This window comes from Rhopalosiphum padi, chromosome 2 (genome assembly GCF_020882245.1).
Source record: "Rhopalosiphum padi isolate XX-2018 chromosome 2, ASM2088224v1, whole genome shotgun sequence".
In the NCBI taxonomy this organism is placed as follows: domain Eukaryota; kingdom Metazoa; phylum Arthropoda; class Insecta; order Hemiptera; family Aphididae; genus Rhopalosiphum; species Rhopalosiphum padi.
The window spans coordinates 6,128,724-6,155,676 of NC_083598.1; the positions used below are offsets into that span (position 1 = coordinate 6,128,724).

Here is a 26,953-nt window from a genome sequence, read left to right on the forward strand (position 1 = left end):
CATCTAATTGAAAAAAAAAATTAGTAAATAATATCCGTATGATAAAGATGGTGATTTACCAAACATGTTAATCTCTTTTTTCTACAATAATGGACTTTTTTAAACCTGATTATTGGATTTATGAATATATCTATGTGTTTATATGATTATGTGAAGTGTAAAAGATCATATTTTCAAATTATTGAGATTTTTGGTACTAAAGGAGTGTCTTGTGATGATACAAACCTTTTTTTTCAAATAAGAACCACCCTTTTTATACTATGTATTATTTTTGGATACTTTTTCTAAAAAAATAATTCAAATTCATATCAATGATTTTTGAGTTGTTTGTCTTTGTGTACTAAGGATAATGATTCAATGACAATGAGTTTGGAAGATCCGCGGGTTACAGTGATTTAAATATTTTAGCAATTAATATTGATTTATCAACGTTTTAAATTTATAATTTATAAAAATTGTTCAAGTATAATAAATACTAAATTTAATATGACATTTATTTTATATTTTTGTAAAACCATTTTTAAGGTCTATTATCCTCAATATAAACACCATTTAAATAACTGAGAAACCACTCAATTCTCATTTTAAAAACAGAAGTTTCTATCATTACAATACACTTCTAAAACAGTGTTAAAGTATTGCCTTTAAGTGTATTCAAAAATTCCAAAAATCAAAATTTGTGTAAATTTATTATTGCATAAAATAACAGTTGTAAATGTAAGTATGTTTGGTGAATCACACTGTATATTACGAAATACAAGTACCTTAAAAATGTATATTATACCTCTTTGTATTCGTATGACGGAGTATTGTCAGATGATTCAATTTCTTCGATTAGTGGTTCTAGTCGAGCTGGTCTCTTTTTAGGTGTAGAGGAGGATATAACTGAAGACAAAAATAGTGTTTCATTTTGCTGTTCTTCGTGGTAATTCACCTTGATAGGAAATGAGCATTTGTTTATATTCTTTGATTTACAAACAAAATCTGAATTTATTATTTATTAAATGGTATAGACATAATATTTATTTTGTACTTAAATATACTCATTTTTGCAGTGAGCAATTCTTAAAAAAAATAAAATAGTCAAGCGTTGTTTCAAGTATTAGTCGTAATGTTTAAATAAAATTAATTGAGAAGCATAGAAATAATATTTTTTGATAAATCTTCAAAGACGTTTTTACTTGCACTCGATAACGTCTTTTCGCCTCTTACCAACTAAGTGACCTACCAGTTATCGGTCGATTATCTGTAACGGTTAAGCCAAATTCTACCCCATTTTGCTTCTAGGATACGACCACCAATAGATTTTTTTGTCGAGTGAGTCCAAAGAAAGGTTACTATATCATTGGCTGTATCAGATTATATGTTTATACATTTTGTAGCGAAAAATAAAATCGGATGGCGGGTCTGTTATGATAATGGAGATTTAGAATTGTAAACATACATGTTAACCCTTAAATACACATTAATAGTGAAGTGGTTATCGCCTTATTGGATATCAAGTTGTTAGTGTGTGAGATAAAAATTTTTTGATAAGCCAATGTCAGTATTGTAGCTGAATTGCCTATTCAAGACGCCGTGTTATCAAAATTTTTTAATTAAAAAAAAGTGATATAAAACTCATTTTATTATAATTACCTATTATTATTATTATTATTATACTATTATGATATGATTTATAACATACCGTGAAAATTATGCTCATGGGTAAAAGTAATATTCGTGTCCTAAATGTGCATCGAGTGTCGAGTATACCTATACGCAAGTTCTCACGGAATTAAGCGTTTCAATAACAATTAATCTGTTTGATTAAGCATAAAAGACTTATCCCAGTGATTCATGCACGCTTATAACGTTTTGCTTACTTCAACGGATAACGGCGAAGTAGTACTACTATTCGGCGTTCCCCAAAATTCTTCGCTCGATGCATCGTAGTTGTAGTCTTCGTCGGTTGGTAGACAGCAGCTGGCTGTAACGGGACAAAAGTCTTCGGGCCACCTGTAGCAGAAAATAAAACAAAAAAAAAAAAATCATAGGGGCTTAATGAAGATATAACGCATTACTATAAAACGGATTTATACTAAATTTTAAATAATGATAGATTTGTAGATATATTTCACATACATTAATAAGATCAAAAAAGATAGTATCTGGTAAATTATATTCTAACACGTCACCAAATTTAACTCGTATATAATATGCTTCAAATATTTTTTTGATTATTATTAAGTAATTTTACCCTATTTATAAAGAATAAATTAAATTGTTAATGATTTGTTTCATGATTTTTAAGTAATTTCTTATATCACGAAGTATTCATAAAATTATAATAAACTTATAAACATATTAATGTCAACAATTTGCGTACGATATAGAACCAATATTGTGTGTTGTTAGCTTTAATATTAAAGAAATATTGATCTATAATCAAATTTAAAGTTAAAAATATTATCTGTGTTTGCATCGTTGGTTATCTTATCAACAATATTTTAATTTTCAATCAAGTAAATTGTGAGTACCTATATAAATTATTACAATTTTAAAGTGCCTATAACTCGCTTGAAAATTAAAATATCGTAGAAAGGCAAATGTATGAACACTATAGACACATATAATAATTGTATCTTTATGTTTGATAATACTTTAATTTTCTTATTAATAATATTTTAAAGCTAACAATACAAGATCTGTTTTGTTGGACTCAAATATTTCTCATGTCGTATGTTTGTAAGACAGTTCCAACACTATATGATTACAAAAACATAAAAAGTTAATTAAATTGTTAATATTGTTAAAATTTACAGATTTGGTCGAATAAATTCTTTATGATTAATTATTATAGACGATTATGTACAATAATAATATTACCGGTAATCAGTGGTCGAACAATATTCCACTCTGTCTAAACTATCCGTCGAATGATCACGATTCGTGCCAGTTCTATCCAAGCTACACGTCGACGAAAACCGTGGTTGTACTCGAATTTGTTGTTGGTTTTGTTGATAATGTTGATGAGCGCTACGTTGTAGTGGTGGTGACGATGATAGTAAAGCATACGGTTGATCTGGTTCGAGTCCATCGTCGTCTTCGTCGTCGTCATCGTCCTCGTTATTGTACATGTTACCGCTGTCATTTCCAATATTGTTGTTCACGTAATTGTTATTGTGATTAATTATGTGTCCGAAAGGTTCACAAGGGCTGAGGTCTATGGACACGGACACCGTGGATGGTTTCCACTTATTATCGGGATCCATGTCGAGGAAAGCGTCGGCATGCTGGTTGCCGTTGATGTCACATTTTTTTTGACACTTTTCGCACATGTTTTCCGGTACGACCGTTCTCTGAGCAAAAATGTGGAACGAAACAACAAGCAATTTAATAAACGTTCATAGTCTTTAAATCATGTTAGGTTAGATCACATAATTTTGAACAGCAACCGCTTTCGCATAGAGATTGAAAATTAAATACAAGTCATAGCCCGGGAAAAATAATTGAGCTTAGTTTTCCAGGCCAATCCGTTTATTAGAAAACGGTGAATAATAATCAATACTTAATTTACCAGTAACAATTTCAGTTACAACCACTGCATTCAAGTTTTCAAGTATTCAACATTGCAACATTTATACTTTTGGTGCCAGACCGCCACAACTCAAAATTTTGATGTTTTGAGTTATGGCTGCAGTTCGATACCTTTTATTAAACAAACTATTAACTCAATAAAATTATTTTATGTGTGCAACAAGAGTCATGAATTAGAAATATCCGAATGTATGAAAAAAAAAAAACTATATTTCTTAAATCTGCTTTTCGATTGTGTTGTCCAAACTACATATAAAAATGAATGCTCGTTGACCATGTATCGAGAGATACGAGACTATTGATATTATTATTTTTATTATAAAATCATAATACTTACTTGACTATCGTCCGGACTGCTGACCACCGATATGGTTTCTGCTGTATTCGCGTATTCGATGATGGCCTCTACACCGTCTCTGGCCGCCGCCGCCGAGGACAACCGACGTTCGATCTCTGCCTGTTTGGCGTTCATCTGTTCTGCGGACCACAATTCCAAGTCATCGTCATCGTAGCCACTACCACCGCTGTTGCCACCTCCACTGGGGCCATAACTGCCACCGTCAACTACACCCCCACCGAGTTCGCCCTTGATCCACTGCGATATGTGCAGCGCCTTGCCCTTGTTGCACGTACTGCTCTTGGTCATCCGCTGACACCTCTCATCCACCAACGACGCGGCAAACGACTAGAAATCCACAGACGGCACATGATGCAGTTGGATTTTTGGTTTTTGGTTTTTGCCATTTATCATAACGTTTATAACATGCGAGTTACGTGTACGAATAAGTCGTCGGTACCATTTAAAATTTTATCTGCATGTCGTATTCCATGGAGCGACAATATAGCAGGGGTGGCCACAACGAGGCTCGCGAGTAGCATGCGGCTCTTGAAATCAAGCTTCGAGTAAAATTATTAACTATTTTAATTATTTTATAAACATATCTTAACAATGTGGCTCGCTTAGAATTAGCTTCATAAATTTGCAGCTCCTAAAATTAATGTTAGTGGCCACCCCTGCAATATAGTATTAGTGTTTAATATATTAAACATGAGTGGTTTATTTCATGTATAAAAACGCTGTATGTATCAATACATTTTTAATATACTATTTATATTAAACTGGATTGCAAGAAAATAACGTAATATAATATTGTATTTTACGACACGGCCTATATCAGACGTTTTTGAACAGATATTTTACTTTTAGAATTTTTAATTCGGTTGTCATAAAATAATAGACAATATTATATTATAAAATTCAAACAAATGAGATTTTTTTTGGAAAATTGAATTATAGTTACCTTTATGTTTCATAGATACATATAGCTTTATGAAAATTTAAATCGTTTGAAATAAACATAAAACACAAAAGTAGGGGGTGTAAATGAAAAAGTTACCTAGCAAAAAATTAAAAATCTTATGCCAAGTATATTTAGTAGTACAGTATACTGAGGTACAAAGTAATTCATTTATCTGTACATGTATAATATATGTATATACTCGTAATGCATGCAGTCTTGTAAAGAACACATTCATTTTATATTTAAAAAACGTCTTCGAATAAATGAGAGAAATGATATTCAGAATACGTTGTTCAAATAATTTTCAATTAATATATTTTTCTTGTTATTAATGCACATTTTTATAAAACAAATTTTTACGATTATTAACCTAACCTAACCAATGTCTTTCGTTTTTGGTTGGCAACCAGTGATTATTAATTTATAAATATAAATATTATACTATTTTTTCAAAAAAAGTATTTGAGTATAAAATAGGGGAAAGTAGGTAACTACTCTGCTGTAGATTTGGTGTCAATAGTACCTAGTCATTGTCTCATTGAGTAAGTCGATGTAATGAATGTATTACATTTTAATTAAATCCTGAGTGAAGATGCTTTGTCAGTTTATATATATTATATATATTTAGTAAATTTTATGATAGACTTATTTCTACCTATTGTATTAATTTATTATAATATACGGCCGTGATGGTAGGTTGAATTAATTTTTACTGAAAACATTGAATTTATATTAAATCATGTCAATAGTATATATTTATATCATATATTTTTGATATTAACTTTTGAGTCAATACCGACTTATCGTAGAATAGTGTAAATGTGTTCATAGAATAAATATAATATAGTATAATTAATTTAAATGTTTTGAAAAATTCATTGTTTATTTAAAATATAATAATACGAGTATACGTAAACATTTCAAATGTTCACGAAATAAATATATTTTTGTATTAGGTAGATATAATAAAATAACTAAAATCGTAGTTATTCTTCTTTTAAATATCTAATTTGATCAAAATTAAAAATAATGATGTTTATATATTTTTAGATTTTTTACAGGGTAAACTACATATGTAAAACTTTATATTGATTTTTCAAGCTTTTTGACAAATAAACAAAATTTTTTTATGAATATTTATAAAACAAAAATTGATAATATCTATAAATAGCTCAAAACGAGTCAAAATATTTTGATTGGACGTAGCATGAATATAAATTATTATAAAATTATTCGGTGAAAATTCCAAGTATCTACGTTTATTCGTTTTTGAATTATCACACATAATAAGAAAATCGGTGTTGTCAAAAGTTGGTTATGAACAAAATTTCCCCGTTTTTCCTTGGAATTTTTAAACTTTGATATTTATAAGTTCTGATTAGATTAACTTTCTTATTTGATAAAATGTTTAATTTGAAATTAAACCACTTAAATATATTATAAATATGTCTCAGGACAAAAAAAAAAACACCAAACGTTATTGAAAAATCATAATATTCATCGCTCAGCTCAAAATCTAAAATATAAATACAGAAAACGTGTATCCACAATACCTATTAAAATTTTTTTTCTTAAATATTTTGATTAATATTCAAGTATAAAAATATATAAAATTACTTTTATTTGTATACTTTACAAGACATGTATGCATGTTGACATTTGGCCAATTTACAATACATCTATTATTATAAATGAACTGTTATGGTATTGTGAACGAATATAATATGAACAACATATTACATTGTAGGACCTGTAAACCATGTTCTATGGTGAAATACAATAATAAGTGTTTTGTTTTTGCTCTTAAGTTTTCGATTTTTCACATTAAAGCGTTGTATATTATGATTTTTCGATGGTTTTTCCTTAAAAAACCATATCGTTCAAATTACTCGTGATTTGACGAATATAATATGAATGAATTGCGTGATATAATGCGATGCGTATTGTGATAAGAAAATAGCTCACACTAATGAATTTATCATCGTTTTTTTATACACATTACGCAATATACCTACTGCTGACATTCACAAGCAAAACTATATAATACACGCTTTGGATTGTTAGGATGCTTTAATAAGGATATAAAATATTAAATCAAGGTCTCTCTAGAACTGTTTTAAAAATAAACCATTAAATTATGACTCAATATTTTTAAAATACATCAATTGAATTGGCCCAGCATATATGCACAATTACCATATACAGAAGAAAAAAAATCAAAAACTAGTAATTTTCAAATTTTAACTTCATTAATTAATTTTATCTGAAAAGCTAAATTTAGTTATATATTATATGTCTATAAATAAATTCACTAAAATGAGTAATTATGTTTTTTTCGATATTCATTAAAAATTATGTACTATTCAAAGAATGATGGTTGAAGATAAATGACGAAGAAATCATATTTTTTTGGAATAATCAAAAAGGTTAATAAATCACATTTTAAAAATCCCTTTGTTATTATATTTTTTAATCACGCTGTGTATTTTAATTTATTAACTATTTGAAGACAAATTATTTAAAAAAATTAATATTAATATTTAATCAAATATACCCTATAATTTCGTTATATATTGTGTAATTAATATTTTTATACATTTATATATTTTTAATTATTTATAACTAGTAAGAACAAGATATTGTTGCGAGACCTATAATATACTATGTATATTATAAAATTAGGGTAAACTAATATTTAAAAACCAGGAAACCTTGAAAATGCTTGAATGTTTATTATAATTTCTTTGTATACAGTTTAACCTATTTATACTGTACTAGTTATGGGAGTTGTTTCCACTTTTAAAAATAAAAGTCAATGGGTGCATAATCAAAGCCATATCAACTGGTGGTATTTGTAGGTACTTAAACCGCCGTGCTTTGAATTAAAAAAATCGATTTCGGTTACGATGCGCGCGTGTCTGGTGCAAAATTATATATGCATAGCTCGGCGAAACATCACACTTTATAATATTATATCAGCAAAAAGTTTTGTTCAAATCAATACATAAAATAATCAAGCATGATTATGTTGTACATGCTTAATAATAATTACAGGTAAAAAACACATCTGCACATTCTCGTACTCAAGAAATCGTTTTAAAAATACGATTTTTTTTTTTTTGTATACATGCATTGTACATTAGTTTTTCCCTTAATATAAAACCGTTGTTTGTCGTTGCACGCATTCTTCCTCAAGGTTGCTGTAGTAATGGCTGTAAACAAGAAAAATGATCCAGCTACTATCCAAACGGTAACAAATGGAGGTTTTAGAATTCGTTTTGTGCGCAAGACCAAAACGCATGGTCTGTAGCTGTGCGATGAAATAAAATGACATATTATTGTTAAAAACAGCGTGATCATCCTCATTACCTCAAAGAGCATTGACGTTTTTTGTAATATTTTTTTGATTTTTTTAAACGATTTGAAGTCATTCTTAAGTTTTAAGTTTCTAACTGTTTTGAATGTTTGCTTAAATTTTTTATTTTTTATTCTGAAGCAGAATTTTTTTCTGAATAATGTCAAAATAATAATTGAATTTTGAAGAATTTTATTGTGAAAAATATTGTTTTTTTTATCACCGATTGACTTGAAACTATGCAAGAAAAATAGACCCGAAAACGTTAATACTTGTCGAGATAATGAGTGAATAATGAAAATAATAATTATTATTGTGCAATGTTTTACCGTTTAAATAGTACTAAATATGTGAAAAAAATTGATCGTATTCATTGTTTGAAAACATTTTTATTCATTGCAATTAAGTACAAGTATTTCAAATTTAAATTTAACTACAAAGATAATTTACTATCAAAAACGATATGTTGACAAATACAAATCCATCATGTAGACAAGTTGCTTAAAACTTTCGGGACGGAAACATTTACACTATATAAAACATTTTAGTTAAAAGTTTAATACTTATATATATGACATTTACGAACAGTGAACTACTTAAAACGTAATATATATAATTATTAACATATCTATTTTTTAATATTAAAATTGTATAAAGAAAAATAATTTTAAATAAATATAAGTATACTTATATAGTAAATATATTTTATGATTATATACACTAGGGAATTTAAATATTATCAAGGAAGAAACAGTTCACGAAACGCGTCAAAACGTAATTTATTTGGCTAGTATAAAGTTTTACATAAAAAAAAAAAAACCTTACAATGAGGCAGTATCAGAGACCATTTATAGGCGTCTCATTAAAATAATGTGTCTATAAATATTACTCTAAAAATGAATGTGTAGAGCGCTACACGCTCGTGTAGTATTATGATTTATAATTTACGCTCTACGATGTTATGGAATGTGTATTTATAACCATATATAATTATTATATAATTATTATACGTTAATAAATTTATTGGTTTCGATGTTTAATAGCATTATCGATTTACAACTACGCAGTAATTAAACTTACAAAATATACAATTAGTCATAATGCATGTATACAAATGTTATATGAGTGATTTTATCATGTTGCGATCCGCCTATTCCCGGCGTCAAATAGATGCTGGTGCCCTGTGCTCTAAATCGGTACTCTAAACGGCGACTAGACAAACTGGCAAAGCCACTACGATATTCAAATAATATAATAACATAATGGTATTATTTCCAAGCCGAATATTAATCGATTACGGGTATTCAAAATACGCATTGCAGTGCCAACAACTATACGTATAATATCAATATTATTACTGCTGCTGTTCTATATTATGTATATGAAATTAATTTTTATAATAAAATATATTTTAATATATTTACAGTGGTGTATTTGAGCTAGCTGTGCGCGGGTGTGTGGTTGGGTCTTAATCTACTTTGTGTATTTTTAATAACTATTGAATCTATGTATGATAATGTCAGCTTATATTTAAATATATTAATAAATAAAATAAAAACGCGACGTCGTCAAATCGACAAGTTGGTAATCTTCAACGGGCTGGTGTAAAAAATGAATATAATATTGTTAAATTTAAGAAGTCGATTGGTGGTGGGGGGGGGAGAAGTGTATAATAATGGGAGTTGTCAATCAGGAGTTATGGCAAAAAAAAAAAAAAAACGATAACTGCTCTTTCTTGGCTTTTTTAGCTTCAGATACGCCACTGAATAACAACATAATTAGTACAACATGCATTAATATACGATCAATATAGGTCATGTTTAATATTATAACTGTGCTATTTAGAAGGATGAAAACTATGTAATTGTATATAGGTCGTTCATCGTACGGGGAAGCTATAGGTATAATACTGTTAGCATTTATAATAATGGACAATGTAATATTATTATATATAGCATTCATTTCTAAATAAAAAAAAAATCGTTGAGGCGTATCCCAACTGTATATTTTAACGTATGTCCGTCCACACTCGACATTCTGGGAAATCACAGTTCCGTCGAATTAGTGCCTACTATTACTGCACAATATTATTCTTTGCGATATATTATGCACCCGGCGAATAAGGGACGATTAGATAAACAACCAGTTGTCAATGCTAATTTTAATTAATTGATTTATACCGTAACGTATGGTTATTCATGATGATAACATATTATTAATTATTTGTTAATGACTTATCGATTTACATTTAGTATATATATATATATATATATTATTGTATTATATTAATAAAAATAGTCCAATGATAAACGACGGTCTCTTTTTACAAATTACTATATACAAAAAAAAAAAAAACTAATCAAAATTGATAGTTATTTGTTCAAAATATCAAACAAAAAATCGTTTAGCGAACGATTGAAGTTTTTGGCACTTTATCTTGTTCGTGTAATCGGCACCACATGTACGCGTTATAATATGTTATACGATCTGCCGATCGAAAACTAAAATTATATTATATATTTATATGTTATTTAAGGTTGTTGGAGCAACTTATATTTTTTGTGATATTGAACAATAAGTGGAATGTTAGTTTATGTATTTCCCAATGTCCGATTACTATTTTGAATCTATGTATGAAATTATTGACTTATTTTTTTAGGTGATGTAGGAAAAAAATAAATATTTTTTTTAATTTAACAATCGTAAAAATAAAAATAATTTTAAAACTATTATTCAAAAAACGAAAACATATTTAGTCATAATATATAACAGTACATTTTAAACGTTAAATTGTTTTCCCAAATACCTAGTTCAAAGGTTAATGAATACAAACATTTTGCACAAAATTTTAATTAGACCACTACAGGTAATACTTGAAATAATCTTTTCTTTTAGTAGTTTTCAGTGTTTTCACTAGTTAATTGTATATATAGTAGATTAGGTTATTTTAGAATTTTAAATGATTTTTGCTCTTTATCACACTAACGTTTATTAATATAATTTACAAACATACATTCAAATAATAACGAAAATTGCCAATATTCCGAATTTTCTGCTTCAACAGCCTTGATGAGAATATAAATCAATAAATAGGCTCGTAAATAGGATATACGTATGTTGTATGCGATTAACGAGGAGTGCATTTTTCGCACATTTAAGGGACCCCCCTCCGTCGTTTCCGGGCCCGAACGGCAGTAATAGTGCTATCTAGAACCTCGTGGGGCTGCAGCATCTATTCGGCCGGGAAACCGAATCTCAGGACGGCGGACGGACGGGATAACGGTCATCGGGCTCGGTACCGGTGGGAGTGGTCGGGTTGCTTAGCGAGAGCTTACACTGTACCTTTAGCCTGTCCGCGTAGACGTCGTCGTCCAGCGTGGCCAGCGAGTTGGCCAACAGGTCGTCCGGCGAGTCCGGTGGTTCCGACGACGACGGTCCGTTAAACTTACCGTCCGGCACGAATGCGTTTTTATCCAGCATCAGTCTGTAAAACGTAAACAAATGATAATTTAGGTACCCTTTTACAAGATAACAATATTATACAGGATATCGAATGAATATAAAATTATTATATCGATATGATTATTATTTATTAATATCAAGTGTCAACTAATGATGTAGATTTAAATTAAAAATGCATTTTTTCCCAAAACATTGCTTTCCGGGCACAACATTTGTTTTGTTCCGTAAATACAACAAAAAAATTAAAAATTAAATATTGTGCATTTTTTTTATAATTTTTAAGTCATTTTTTTTTTAAATTTAGTACATTTAGCTGTAAATTAATAACAAAGACAAAAAATAAGTGTAGTTTATTTGTATTACATATGTTTTACCTATTAGTTAACGTACTAAGATAGCTAAAAAATTACAAATTTTACCTATTTATATGTACCTCTTTGTTCAAGACAAAAGTGTCGGTGGTTGCACAGCGGTCTGGTAAATGAAATCTTTGTTATTAGGTACGTGTAGGCAGTTAGATAATATATACGATTATAGGAGTGCATATAAATAAATCGTTTTATTTACGGTTGGTATCTATCGCAATAATACTGAATTGCTCGAATTTGAACATTATAAATATATCTTTCTAAATATTTTTTTTATCATTCTATTAAAAAATAACTCTTAAGGACTTCTTTAAGTTTTGTAATATTATTAGTGCATTAAGTGGTATTTTTTTGTTTCTTAAGATATTCAAATTTCCGTCTTAATTATTATTATTCTGAAGGGTGTTTGGGAGAAGGGATGGTGTTAGCGTTAAAGGTTGATGAGAGGAGGACCGGAGGAGGGGTTAGTGTAGTAGTCAACGATTGACTTGTAGGTTTATTTTTATATATAATATTAAATTACAGATGAAGTGGCAATTATGGGTATTGTTTAAAAATTGCAGCTGTTAAAAAAGTTTTTCTCAATCATGCACCCCATCTCAACGTATTAACCATACCAACGTATTTTAAGCTCGTTAATTTTATTAATAAATATTCATTGCACCAGACGAGGTGCTAGAAATTGCCAACTTGTTAAAAACTCATAAACATAAAAATGTTTTTTTTAAATGTTATTACATATATGCCATACTTACGAATCAATAATATCGCGTGTATGTATTTTCTATATTTAGTGCAATGATTTTATTTTATTTTTATAGTATCGTTTGGTTGTATTAGAAGTACTACATTAAAACAACATTTGTATTTTATTATATTAAATAGTACACATTTGAGTACCATCATTGATTGACCCATAATCATCCGACTGTGTAATAACTAATAAGTAATGACCTGCAATGCCATTACTAGAAATGCGGACCTAATACTCCTAACACGAGTTTAAGGTCGTCTTAATTTTACGTCACAAAACTGGTATGGGCGATGGCGGGGGATCATACAATTACACAATGTCCTTAAATCTTAATTGTTCAATTAATTTTCAACGGTGTGAGATGTTACACGCGTCACTTACATTTGTCTCTGAATGAGATTTTGCCACACAGCTTTCAGTTCAGCTTTGGGTGCTCGAAGCACGATTACTCTTCCTTTGTTTTTAGGTAGTCTTGAAAGAGTACCAGACAGGTCGGCAAACAGAGGGCTGCATCCGGTCATGGCCGGACTACTGTGACACGATGACGTGTCCGATCCATTGCTAATTACCAACCGGAATTCGGTATCTGAAACGACGAAAATGCGTGTCTCGAAAATGTGTATAATTACCTACACATAGGTTACTAGTCGTAGCTTAAACACGAAACGTCAACAGTTTAGAGTAATAACACGTAATATTGCCCCCCCCCCCCAAGGAATTAAAAACACTTTCCCCGTGGAACGGAAATATTTATCATACCATACTGTTTAATATAATAAAGAGAATCGCGTTTCATTAAAAACGCTAATTATTGTATCTTGTATCTTCTTTTTACATTAAGACACTAGATAAAATGAAGATAAATATTTATATTTAAATAAACAAATTTGATTTGCAGTGTACTTACAGTATAAAGTATTTATGAAATTTTAAAAAATCATATCATTAATGTAGATAATGGTGTATAATACTAAAATAATTAATAATTATAGACTATATCGGTATAATATAGGTAAGTAAAATTTTTTACTATTTTTACTATTATCATTGAATTTATTAAAAATAAATAGTTTATACTTGAAATAATAATCAATCATAAAATACATTTTAAATTTTAATTATATTATTAATTTTGTAAGTTTATATTTTTTATTTCTGATTAAAGTGTAATTATTATTTGAAAAAATATATCTAGTATCTAAATGCATAAAAAGTATCTTTTGAAAAATGTTTTATGCATATCTTATATCTAAAATTATAAATTTATCTATCTGCTATCTATAGACTATAGCATCTAGGTGGACAGGGACAACCCTTGACTATAGGTGATGTTGTGTGACTTACGTTCGTAAGTGTATTCATTTGTTATGTCATAATGAAAATAAATATATTTGATTTAACAATTTAATAGAAAAGTACTTACCTTTTTTCTTGACAGAGAACTGTGTTTGAGCAATTGAGGATAATGGCAAGGGTTCGTCCGTGACAAATAACACTCGGTCCCTACTGACTTTGGTGAACAACAAAATGTCGGAAAACAATAGCGCCCAGTAAGACCTGACGGATCGTCCTTCCACGCGGCTTAGGTCACCGGCGAATATCCAATGGCGGTCTGGCGTGTTCAATGTAAAAGGCTGGTAAAAATCGAAAGAATTGTTGTTATTGTTATTAATATCGAATGTATGATATTATATAAGAGCCTCGAACCACACATTGTGATGACGATATTTTAATATTGTCATCGTTATTCCAATGGTAGATATACTGACCTTGCACCTAGTAAACACCAGACGGGCTTCTAAATCATTGAGAGACAGTAAAGGCTTCCCATCCACTTCCGGTTCCATTAAACCGGATTCCACAGTTATAAATCGATATGTCGTCTAAATTACGTATTAAGTCAATATTAACATCGTACAATAGTATTATTATGACGTTTTAAAGTCTTGGTCGACGTCATCATAACCTATATAGCAGTCCAATAACACCCTTTATAGCGAAGAAATATCTTACCTATAGAATTTTAAACATTATAGGTTATATTAATGACACATATCACTATATAAATAACCTCACCATAGTATAATTAAAATTATTATCAAATATCAGCATTCAGGTGCTTTTAAATTGTTTTAGGTCAATTATAATTTAAATACAACATTTGTATTACCAATTATTTTATTTTATTATTTTTTCAAAAAGTATTAGGTAATAATTTTTTTTTTTTAAAAACATATTTTTGGATACAATCATATTAAGTTCAGTAAAGTTGTTATAATTTTAAATTTTAAAGAAAACTGTGCTAGCCGAAAAGGGAAGGGTATATTTTGGCCGAATAGGGGGCAGCCCCTTACATCATAGGTACAACGGATAAAGGATAATAATATAATTCATTATAATCTTACCTGCATTTCGTGGACTATGTGTGACAACGCTTCAAAACCTTCATCGTCGTGTTCGGTATTGATCTGAATGAGTTGCATGCATTTTAATATGTTTCTGTAATGCTGAAAACCATATGACACAAAACAGAGTATGTAATATTATATTATGACGTCAGGTACTACACAATTACTTCATGTATATATCGTGTTTAATATGTATTATAATGTAAAGTTTACAAGTATTTATAAACGATATAAACAGGTATAGATAAGTGTGTTGATAAAAGATTTACCATAGTACTGACGACTAAAAATAATCGAGATGATCGCGAAATATGTAAACTTAACCACGTGTATAATAGATTATGTATTATTGAAAATTAATAATTAATGTACACTTTAAATTGTCAAAACCTCCAAGACATTTACAACTGACATCCCAGATGCAATCGAAAAATATTTTTTTAACAATAGATGAGTTATTTATTGATAACTTATAAAAACGTATTAAAAATATTTGTTAATTGACTTGTCCTTCTTATTAATGTTTGACTGGTGCCTCAAAAAAAAGCAAGGGATTATCAATACAAATATGTGCAAAGGTCAATAGGTTTTCTATGTAATTTTGTACACACCAATGTGACTGTAGAACATGCATTTTATAAATTTTTAAAAATAGTAATACATAATGTATAGATAGTAGTAAGAAATTACAATTTTTCTAAGTAGCTATAACAGTTTTGACTATAATATTTAATAAACTTTATTGTTTTCAAAATATTTGTAAGGACTATATTATCATCTTTATTATATACATTTTAAAAACTCAGAAATCACTCATTGATTTGGATATTATAAATATTTTCAAAAAAATTGTCAGCTAAATAATTTTTTGTAAAAAAAAGTCGGTTCATTTGAATAAAACATTTTTGTTTTGCTACAGGATACTCGTTTAATGGTATACAATTATAATTATTGATAAAATCATCAAGACTAGTTTAAATTTATATAAAAATTTAAAACGTTAGAATTTAAAAAAATGTATTTTTAAAGAAAAAATGAGGGTGTTTACCATGCTTAGTGAATCATTCTGTATAATACAGAGTAAATAATTTATATTAATTTAATGTTTATTAATGTATGTATGAAAAATATCCTAATCATTTTTCTCATCTATACTGAGAAACATCTTTTTACCTTAAATGTGCAATATCAAAACTTAATTTTACGTGAAAGATTGTAAATTTTGTTTTTGAAAATAATATAATTATATCATATTATATTCAATAATGTTAACCGTCATATAGTGAAAAAAATGTTAAAATTAATTATCGCATAATAGATTGGTATAAATACGCCTAAGCAGTATGTATAAAGTAAATAGGGATAAAGTAGGTAGGTACTTACCTCTAATGGTTTGTGAATAAACGTGATCAAATCTGGCCTACGGTCAGGTATGGGTGGGTCTTTAATCAATTCCAGAAAATTGGAATTTCGTATTTTTTCCACAAGCACGCAATCTGCGTGAATGATGCCCTTACAGTATTTGTAATATGCTCCGTTGATTTGATCGATTTTCTTCACGTATGTCTTGCACGTGTTCCGTGCCAACATTTTCCAGTCGTTGTCGATTATGCGCTCCAGGGTGTCCTCCGTGGTGCGCAGCAGCTGCATCCACAAAACGACAAATTAATATTGAAAATAATATCATAATCGTATATTCCCCGAGGCATCGTGCCAGGAATTCCCGAGGGAGGGTGATATTTGCCCCTAGCATATCCGGAATACCCATTTAAATGGATGATTCGATATCGCAATTGTTGTATTATTATTTCATATCCGTTATAGTAATAATATGATTGTATATATTTTAAACGTACTAGTGTACAACGTTTATGTATTGTGCCTAACGATATCGTAGCATTCGTAACATCGGTGAAATTATTATAGTACTAACATCCGAAAGTATACGATTAAAGCGAAACAAGTTGAGAGATATTAATTTATTCGATGGTGTATATTATAACTCACTGCAAATCGAGATTAAAAAATGTGGCTAGTTGTTTTTTGTGCCCATTATAGATTTTTTCGTCCTTACACACATACACACACCACACACACACACACACACACACACACACACACACACACACACACACACACACACACACACACACACACACACACACACACGCACGCACGCACGCACGCACACGAAAAAACATTTCAAGAATAACTTCAAGTCCTTACCGACTTATCATTTTGAATAACTTAGTTTTATGTCGTTAATGGTACGTCACTGATAAAAAATACGCATACTTATGTTATTAAATGACACGCGAAAAAAGTTTGAGAGTCTGTTCAATATAGTTTCGTAGTTACGTGTTAATTAAAAAATAAATTATAATATTACCGTTCCATTGACTAAGTATGTAAATCATAGTTGAAAAAATGTATGATAATAAAATGTATATTGTATACCTCTTGAACGTTTTGAAATAGAGCAGCGTGTTCTTTAGATTTGAGTACGTCTTTGCGTTCGGCCAACGGCAACAGATACCTCCCAATACCAAATTGCAAACACAACACGAACTGTTGCTCAGCCGTGAGAAGTTGATGAATCCACCTCAGTTGCGAGTCCATATCGCCGGATAAGTTCTTAACAAAAAACGTTTAACGATAATTAATTAACGTCAGTGCCGTTTCTCTCTATACAATTACATTCAATAATTATTTACAGTTAGGTTGTCTAACGTCACGACGGCATACTCGGCTTTTATGATTGAAAACATAAGATTCTCGAAAGTGAAAAAAAAAATGCCTTTTAATAAATTAATTAATTATAAGCTGAGATAATTATTTATAAAGATATTATTATTTCTCATAAAAAACAAGATAAATTGACAAAATAGCCAGTGTTTAACTGAGAGGATACATTTATTGGCGATCTTTGTTCAAACATACGTTAAGTAATGAAAGCCAAATTCTTAGATGCATTTCATTACCGTACTACAAAGTATGTATTTTAATATATATTATGAAGATTTAAATCTGCTGTAAACATTGTAGTTATTTTATTATGATTTATTATACATCTAACGTTATTAAATTTTATAAATTATTAAGTACATGAATAATAAACCATGATACTATAGTTTATAAGAATAGGTACTAATTATAAATAACATATGAATAATATGTAAGACGTCTAAGATATCGATTGAAAAATATGATTTATGAGACAACTTTAAAAGTAAACTAAACAATTTCACGAATGACTTCGATGATTGATATTGAAGTTTAAAAAAAATATATAGTTACTTTTATATACTGAAATTAATAGACCCCAATAAATTATTATTTTTTTTTTAAAACTTAAAACATAACTATTTGTAAAATATTAACGACGTCCTATACATCGATATATTATTTACCTAGTTGTAATTACTTTGAATTGAATTACAAAAAACGAGTAGTAGGTAGGTACCTATTGCTTAATACAAAATAAATATTATAAGTTATTCCATCATTATTTTTAAATAACCGTACCACTCTATGTAAGTATAAAGTCGATTCGAGATGAATGATTTCAACTCTAAAAAAATCAATGTTTTTTACTACACTTAAAATTAAAAATTACCGTTAATTACATGTTTGAATTTATTATTTACATGTTCAAATGGAGAAATACAAAACGGTTAAATGCATAATATGATATTATTGTGCTAACATTTTATAACTATAAAATAAGTTTACCATACATTTCGAAATCAAAAACCGACCAAACTATATGCATTAATATACCAAGTTCTTGAAACGTACATGTTATAGTCACTAAAAACAAATAAATGATTTAAAAAAAATGATATAATTAATAATGGCCCAGTAATTTTTGCTTATTTTTAATTTAAACAATTTTCTGTCTTTCTTTGATTTATCTTTAATGTTTTCTTGTCATCGCGCTAAACCGATTTCTTGTAATTATTATGTAACATATTCTTAGCATTACAATTATGTATTTACATTGATATCCTCGTTGTCTTTTCGTTTTTGTAGGTACCAACTGCATGACCGTACGTTCTCGAACGAACGCCAAATCATTGATTTTTAAACACACGTTGTAAAACTCTTATAAACAAAATTATAATCGACTGCAGGAGTGTTACACAATACGTCCCGTGGTGTTCAGACTTTCTACATCGGTGGGGTCTACACTCTACAGTAAACAATCTCATCTTAATAAGTCATAAAAGTCCTGCGCGAACGTCAAGTGGGAGTTATTCCGTTCTGCAGTGTGTTCTGCTGTATTTTAGTGGCAGCCGATTGCATTTTCTGGGGTAACGCAGTACCACTCCACTCAAAGTCTATAACTTTAAATACTTATATAATACAAAGGCTAAACTCTACTCGTCCGAAATACCATTTTTAAATGTTGAGATTACGATAAAAACATTCTGCTTAGGAATATGAAATAAAAAATGTAAGCTTTTGTACGAATAAATAATAATAAAAAATATAATAACGATATATAATATTGTGAAAATCATAGTTTTTTTCTGAAAATATTGTTTTGTTTTTAATGGGTAATGAATATGAGTTATGTAATACAAAAACATTAAAAACCTTAACACACTAATTGTGAGAAAATGTATGTTTATATTTTTAATTGGGTTAATTTTTTATTTATAAAACAAAATGGTTGTTGTATTTATATAAGAAAATAATAATAATAATAATAATAATTTGTATTTTTATAAGTTATACGGTTTGTTTTGGTATATTTTGACATTTTTGTACATTTATAAAATTAAAATCTTATCTCAATCGAAAAAAATAACAGTATTTTTTAATCTGACAAAGAGTTATAGATCTTGATATTATTGCAATAATGATGTAATGTAATTTGTTTAAATTTTTTATGTACAGGTTAAAATAAGCAATTATAATTTAAATTACCCTTTTCTGGGTTTCAAATTAGTTTTATCTGGTTGATCAAAAATTAAACATTATGTAAATTGTGTTTTGAAAATTTAATATTTTTTATCAAATATTTTTTTATTATCTGTAATATTCAACTATATTAATAAATATTAAATATTTTGAAGGAGTTTTGATAACATAAATATAATGCATAATATTTATATTATTATTAGTTTATATGTATATAAAAATCATGTATCAAATACACACTATAAGACATAAAAGGGACCACGGGCCTACAAGATATTTTAACTTATAAGTGGGTATGAAATAATAATTGTATTATTTTATTATGTGATTTAACGTGAACTGGAACAGTGTGTTCTACATTATATGCTCACATCGACACACACTATGATCATAAAGGGATATCACGCAGATGCATTCGCGAGACAGATATAAAGTGTGATGGATTTATCACACACCTATACACTATATATATATGATCATTTGCGATAATTATAGTACGGACTATAGCACTCTATCTTAGAAGAGCTGGTTCACAGAAATACAGGATTTTTTCAGACACGAAGGCATCAAAGAGCTTAAAGACACACCTCTCTGTCTACTACTAAATTATTGTACCAAATATTATTTGTATTGGACTTAATTAAAAATCATTAAATATAAATACTTAGAAAATATTCATCAAACTATGTTAAGATTATTTAAACTTAATTCTTTTCGGGCTGTACCAAATTGTAGTTCACAACATTATATTCCATAATTATTTGTAATTAATTTTTATATTTACAAGATGTCAAACGCTAAAAAAAAAATATATTGCTGTAAATTGTATTTATCTAATTAAAGCGTTACAACGTTTCAAGAGTTTGGCAATTAAAAATTTGGCACAAGAATTTAGAATAATAAATCATTTCATAAAACAAAAATTTGTTCAAATAATAAAAAACGAAAGAAAAATATTTTATGATACATTCGTGGACTAGTGTAGCAGCTCGTCGATGGCTATGCAATGAAAGAAGTACTAACTTCTTACTTTGCGTATAATAAATCAATGACAAAATAATTTGGGAATAATTTATTTAAAATGTATCGTCATGTGTTGCGTTGTATTGGCCAGCTAATCTACATTGTACACGCGGGGCATTCTGCTAAAGTTTGAAGTAAGGTCTGAAATCATCCCTCTTCACCTCTCCCCACGGACACCACTTCAGATAATGTTGTGTACAATATAACAATATATTGTGTATCACATTTTGTTTTGTACATTATCGAAAATGATTAATGGCTTGTTTAATTATATCACGAAAACGTCATGCGCAAGATGTTTAAACGGTGAATTTGCGATAATGTTAATTTACAGTGTATAATGAAGCGCGCCGGTATCTGAATATCATCACGATAATTGTTATTACACGAAAATTTAACCTAGAAAATACGCGTTAATTAAATCAAAGAGATACACTGAGATGAAAATCCTATTTCCTTTATTAAATCACAGCTCAACTCCGAAGATTAAATGTTCTTTACTGTGGTTTTGGTATACTGCAATCCGTAAGACCCACTAAAACCACGAAGTTCGTAGCACGAACATATATAATATATTATATATTATTATGTCATATCCCGAACAAAAATTTAAAAAATTGTAATTCTCCAAAATAAATTCCCGAGAACAGCGTTGGGATAGCTTCTTCGTGCAAAATAAACAGCTATACGTAATGAGATTACACTGGCTAACCCACCGCTGTTTATATAACATATTATTATGGATACTTTTTTTATTTTAAATACATTTGATGATAATCTAAATAAATAAATGTCATTTAAAAATCGGCAAAAAACATCAAAGTCTATAGATCATAATCACGTCTAGAAAACTAACCAAAGGCGACTTTAAAACAATTTCTTCTATTTTATTATCCAATGTAATAGTAATTGTATAATTTGTACATTATAATAACATAAATTATAACTTTATAACGACCCTATTCTATAGACTGTAAGTAGGTACCGGTGTAATGTAGTTTTAAATTACGTACCACCACAAAAAAGCTATGAATTACCTATATCAACAAATTAAATAAAATAAATATATAATTATATATTATTAATGATTCATATTTTATTTTATTTTGTTGGTGAATAATTTATTTATGCTAATGTAGCTTATCATTTAAATGAAGCGTGGAACATCCATCTTTTATAATAGGTCCTATTCACAATATAATAATAATAATATTTTCGGTTTTTCATTCTACCGATCCAATTTAAAAGTCAAACCAGAATGAACATTATTATTCGTTTACATAATACATTATTTTATTTATAAGCGCCTGGCGAATAATTTAAACTAAACTAGTGCTGAATTTGAATAATGTCATTTTCAATAGAATCAACGGCTATGAACTACGTGTTTATTCATGTTTAATGAATGTATTTCAGGGTCGAGTTTTCACAGAATAGGATGAAAAGGCTGTTTTTGAACTACGTTAAAATAACACTCTAAGTATAGCTAGATGTTACCTTTTTTGTCTCCGTTACATTAAACTTGCAAACATCTCTAAATTATTTACTTCCAAGCGGACAACAAATGTGAACTGAGGGATGTGGGGATGAAATTTATTATAATACCGTATAAAAAAATAAAACATACATTTAATTTTGTTAAAATATGTTAAAATACCCAACACAAACATAAAACAAAAATACAACGAATAAACCAATATTTTTCAAAATATCGTTTTGTAAAAGAAAAGCATTTTAAATATTTAAAATAGATTTGATGAAGTTAATTTTTATTTAATAAGCTTAATAGCTTTTGTCAGCCTTTTAAATAAATCCATAGCACTTTTACGTTTTTTTCGCCAATAATAAAATCACAGACTTAAGAGCGTAATATGATGTCGCATCTAGATTTACTGTAAGTACTTTTGATTAAATTATAAATATATCATAAAATATGCATTTGTCATGTTAAAATAATGCACAGCAATTTTCGTTAAACTCAAAATATGTAAAAATATGCAAAAGAAAAATAGATAATTTATATCAACATAAACGACGTAATAAAACATAATAATCACATTTGTAATGTTGCAAAAAAAAACACGCTAATACTTAGGATTTGTATCTTAGCTTTAATTATGAGTACAATGTCGAATGTCGTATAAAATATTAAAGTATAAACATCTCGTATTTTATACCGACAATTTAAATGTTTTAAAAACAAAAAATTTCATTGACTTCATTTTTTATCGAAAGATTGTTCACGTTTATTAGAATGCAAATGTTTTATTTTATCAACTTTTATATAAACTATCAACCAATTATCGAATGGAATTCCAGAAACCATAGTTATATACAGTTAAGTATAATAATTTAAAATTTGTGAACAAGACGATCGAGTTAAGCGAGACTACACAATATGCAGTAGTTAAAAAAAAAAAATCGAATTAGATTTGATTTACTAAAAATAATAATAATTGAAGTTCGTGTCCCATTGCAAATGTCGAATCCTAACTCGGAGCGAATGACGTGTATGTTTCTTCAACAAGTTTATGCCTCCATTAGTCAAAGTATAGTGCTTTTAGATTTTGTCGTATAGTGCTCACTTAAAATTTTATTACTGTTTCGCACAGAAAAGGTTGTATGGGTACACGAAGTCATGAACTTTATAATAATTATAAACACTCAGATACCTAAGCCCAACAATTCCAACTGAATATCATTTTTAACTTTGAACATTATTATTTTTAAGTTTATATTTTATTTACAATAGGAATATTAATTGCAGTATAAATATTAAATTGTGTTTCACTCGGATTCACTTTCTGAGAGCAATATAATTTTAATTTTAATTTTAACATTCAAACACGCTACTGAACACAAAAATGGTTAAATAAATTGTCACTCGATTTAAAGTAATGCATTTATCGTTTAATTTTAATATTTTTTCACAAACCTAGGCGAACGTCTTACTGTTTTCCGTCTGAATAGTTTTGAGCAATAAAATAAATAATTGCCTACGTATATAATTAAAACTACTTTGAGACTAGGAGAGAGGAGCGCTCGGAGAAAATGTTTGCTCGACATTCTTAGGCTATAAATTACTAATAAATAAAAACAACTCATCTATGGAACAAAAAAATAACTAAACGCGTTTATATACAAAAAAAAAAAAGGATACAAAATAAATAATAATAATAATAATAATAAAAATAATACTAAAAAGTTGTTCGTGAAAATTTTTTCATTAAACAAAAAAAAAAACGTACAAACACACTTATAACGAATGAGAGGAACAAATAACGACGAGCATCGGCCGCATGCAACAATCAAATAAAAATAATAATGTATAAAATAATACAAACATAAACGAGAACAAACATAAAACAATATTCTGCGGGTGTGTACTGTTGTCTACAAAAATAAATAAAAAATGATGATAATGCAAAAATACTGGTCACTCGATATCATATTATAATGTTGTAATAGTAGTGTATGTAAAACCGACTGGGGATTACTAAATACCCGTTATTATTTAATATTAGTACATTTTTACAACCCTGAAAAGGGTTTCCCAATCAGTTTTCTATTACTGTGGTGTACTGGCATCTGCGTATAGGTAGTTACTAGATAGGTATCATAGTTTTAATACTGGCTTAGCTGGTTACGAAAATACGTCAATTTTTCATTTCTTGGCGTATCCACACAAAAATAATAATTATAAATAATAATAAATAATAAAAATAATAATAATAATAATAGTAGTAGTAGTAGTAGTAATAATATGATTATAATGATAACAAACGTGCGGACACGTCGAAGACAAAAACAAAATAATAATAATAATAATAATAATAATGAAAGGAAACTATTTACAAACAAAACGTATTAGTTACAAACGGAAAAAAAATAGAAAACGGTTTGAAGCATCAAAACAACATAATTTATATTATAATAATAATATAATATATGGCAGTAGGAAATCACACGACAACGCCGGAACCTACCTCGGACGTGAACGTCACTTGAGGTATGTGAAATCGTCTTCTGGGCGGCTCTTGCAGGGAAACGGTCGTGTCGCTCTGACTGACCGCGGCGGCGGCTAAGCTGAGTACGCCCGGCGTGGACGCAGATCGCGGAGGTGGTTGATTCCTCCTTCGGTTGGTCGTCGTAGTTTTGTTGTACACTTCCAACGATAGCTGATTGCCGCACGATCTATACGAAAAAGAAAAAAAGGAGGTTATTATCATATTTTGAATTGTATCATTTTATAATTATTGTTATTTGTATTTATGATAATTGAGACGTTTGAGATATTAGGTATATATTATATACAATATTATTATAAATGGTTTTTAAAAGCATATCGAGTAACTATTGATATCGAATTAATGTTTTTGATTCAAATTTTTGTAGAAATTTATTCTGTGAATACTTATGAATAAATCACTTTTATTTTCATTTCCATGAAATAACACTATGTAAGTACCTACTAATATTAAACCGATTTTCTTTTTGAACAACGGTTTTTAATTATGCAGTAGGGAATATAATTAATACAAATACAAAGTATGAATATAAACGTAATCCAACTAGTTTCGTGATCGATTTTTAACATTTTTAAAAATTGTTCTGTCTACACAAAGTAAAATTTATCATAATTTAAACCAAAGCCCCCCTCCCAACCAAAAATGGTAAAATAAATACGTTCACAGAAACGACATTTTTAATTCAAGTAAAATTGTGACAGAATTGAAAAAATTAGCTAGGGTATAAATAAGAGACATTCTCTGCACTCATTAATCTTGTACCTACAGACTATTATATCCTGAAAGGCATAAGGTGTTCGTTGATGTACTATTATTAGTCATTGGAAAAGCTCTGAGATTTTTCTTTACAAGGGTTTGCGCTACATTTGCGCTCTATAAAATTAAAACGTTGACATGTTTACTCGTAAAATATTGTACTGCAATTTTTGTTACTAAGAAAAAACGTATAACTCGAAATGTATAATTTATAATTACGTAGGACTCGTAGGAGATTAGGCGTTACGACGTAGGACAGTTTGTTATAAGCAAAATTATTTAAATCCGTATTCTTTTCGAGTATAGGTTTTGATGCTATATAAATGATGACATTTTGGATAAATTATCGTTGATATTGGTTAGCAGAAAACCATGAGTACAATAATTCGTACAACTCGCAAGTCATTCCAGTTTGTAAATAAAAGTTATACTTAATTTACTTTCGACACGCCTCCTGCGCATGGTGAATATTTACATTAAAAAAGAATGAATATTTAAGATGAAATAATAATATAGTATAATACATTATTAATATGATGTGTGCAAATCTGTTTAAATCGTAGCACACAAACGAGTGTATGTGTTTATAGTATTGGTATAGTTTATTTGTATTTGAAGATAAGTATAATATGTATCCACATTATATTTTCTAGACAATTTTTTCCTTTCCTGATTGTTTGACTTATAAAAATATTTTGGCTATCTATTTTTTTTTTCATTAAAAAAACAAAAAAACACTATATTATACTATCTAGTTTGTCTGCAATTGCTTTTATTTAAATATATCTGCTGTGAGCGCAGATTGTGGTAAAATATAATAATAAAAAAAACAACAACATGTGGCGCCGAGCTTAAATTATATAATAATATTCACATGGTTATTTTACCGTTAGTCGCCGTATAAAAAACGAATACAAAATGTGAATATAATATGGCGATGTGTATTCGGGTAAATCGATTTTAAATTCGTTTCTGGATTACATATTTTGGAAA

The 26,953-nt window shown here is 28.6% G+C and overlaps 1 protein-coding gene across 2 annotated transcripts in view; it reads right to left on the reverse strand.

The window, feature by feature from the left end:
- Window positions 1-26,953, reverse strand: part of LOC132923424 (uncharacterized) — a 56,312-nt gene that overhangs the window by 3,586 nt on the left and 25,773 nt on the right. For both annotated transcript variants that reach the window (XM_060987405.1, XM_060987406.1), the window contains exons 14-25: window positions 25,163-25,370; window positions 17,685-17,861; window positions 16,611-16,871; window positions 15,225-15,326; window positions 14,589-14,702; window positions 14,243-14,453; window positions 13,201-13,405; window positions 11,578-11,719; window positions 3,917-4,264; window positions 2,869-3,341; window positions 1,866-1,998; window positions 785-934 (exon numbers count right to left, since the gene is read on the reverse strand). In XM_060987405.1, the coding sequence (XP_060843388.1) occupies window positions 785-934; window positions 1,866-1,998; window positions 2,869-3,341; window positions 3,917-4,264; window positions 11,578-11,719; window positions 13,201-13,405; window positions 14,243-14,453; window positions 14,589-14,702; window positions 15,225-15,326; window positions 16,611-16,871; window positions 17,685-17,861; window positions 25,163-25,370 (2,524 nt within the window). The remainder of the gene's footprint in view (window positions 1-784; window positions 935-1,865; window positions 1,999-2,868; window positions 3,342-3,916; window positions 4,265-11,577; window positions 11,720-13,200; window positions 13,406-14,242; window positions 14,454-14,588; window positions 14,703-15,224; window positions 15,327-16,610; window positions 16,872-17,684; window positions 17,862-25,162; window positions 25,371-26,953) is intronic.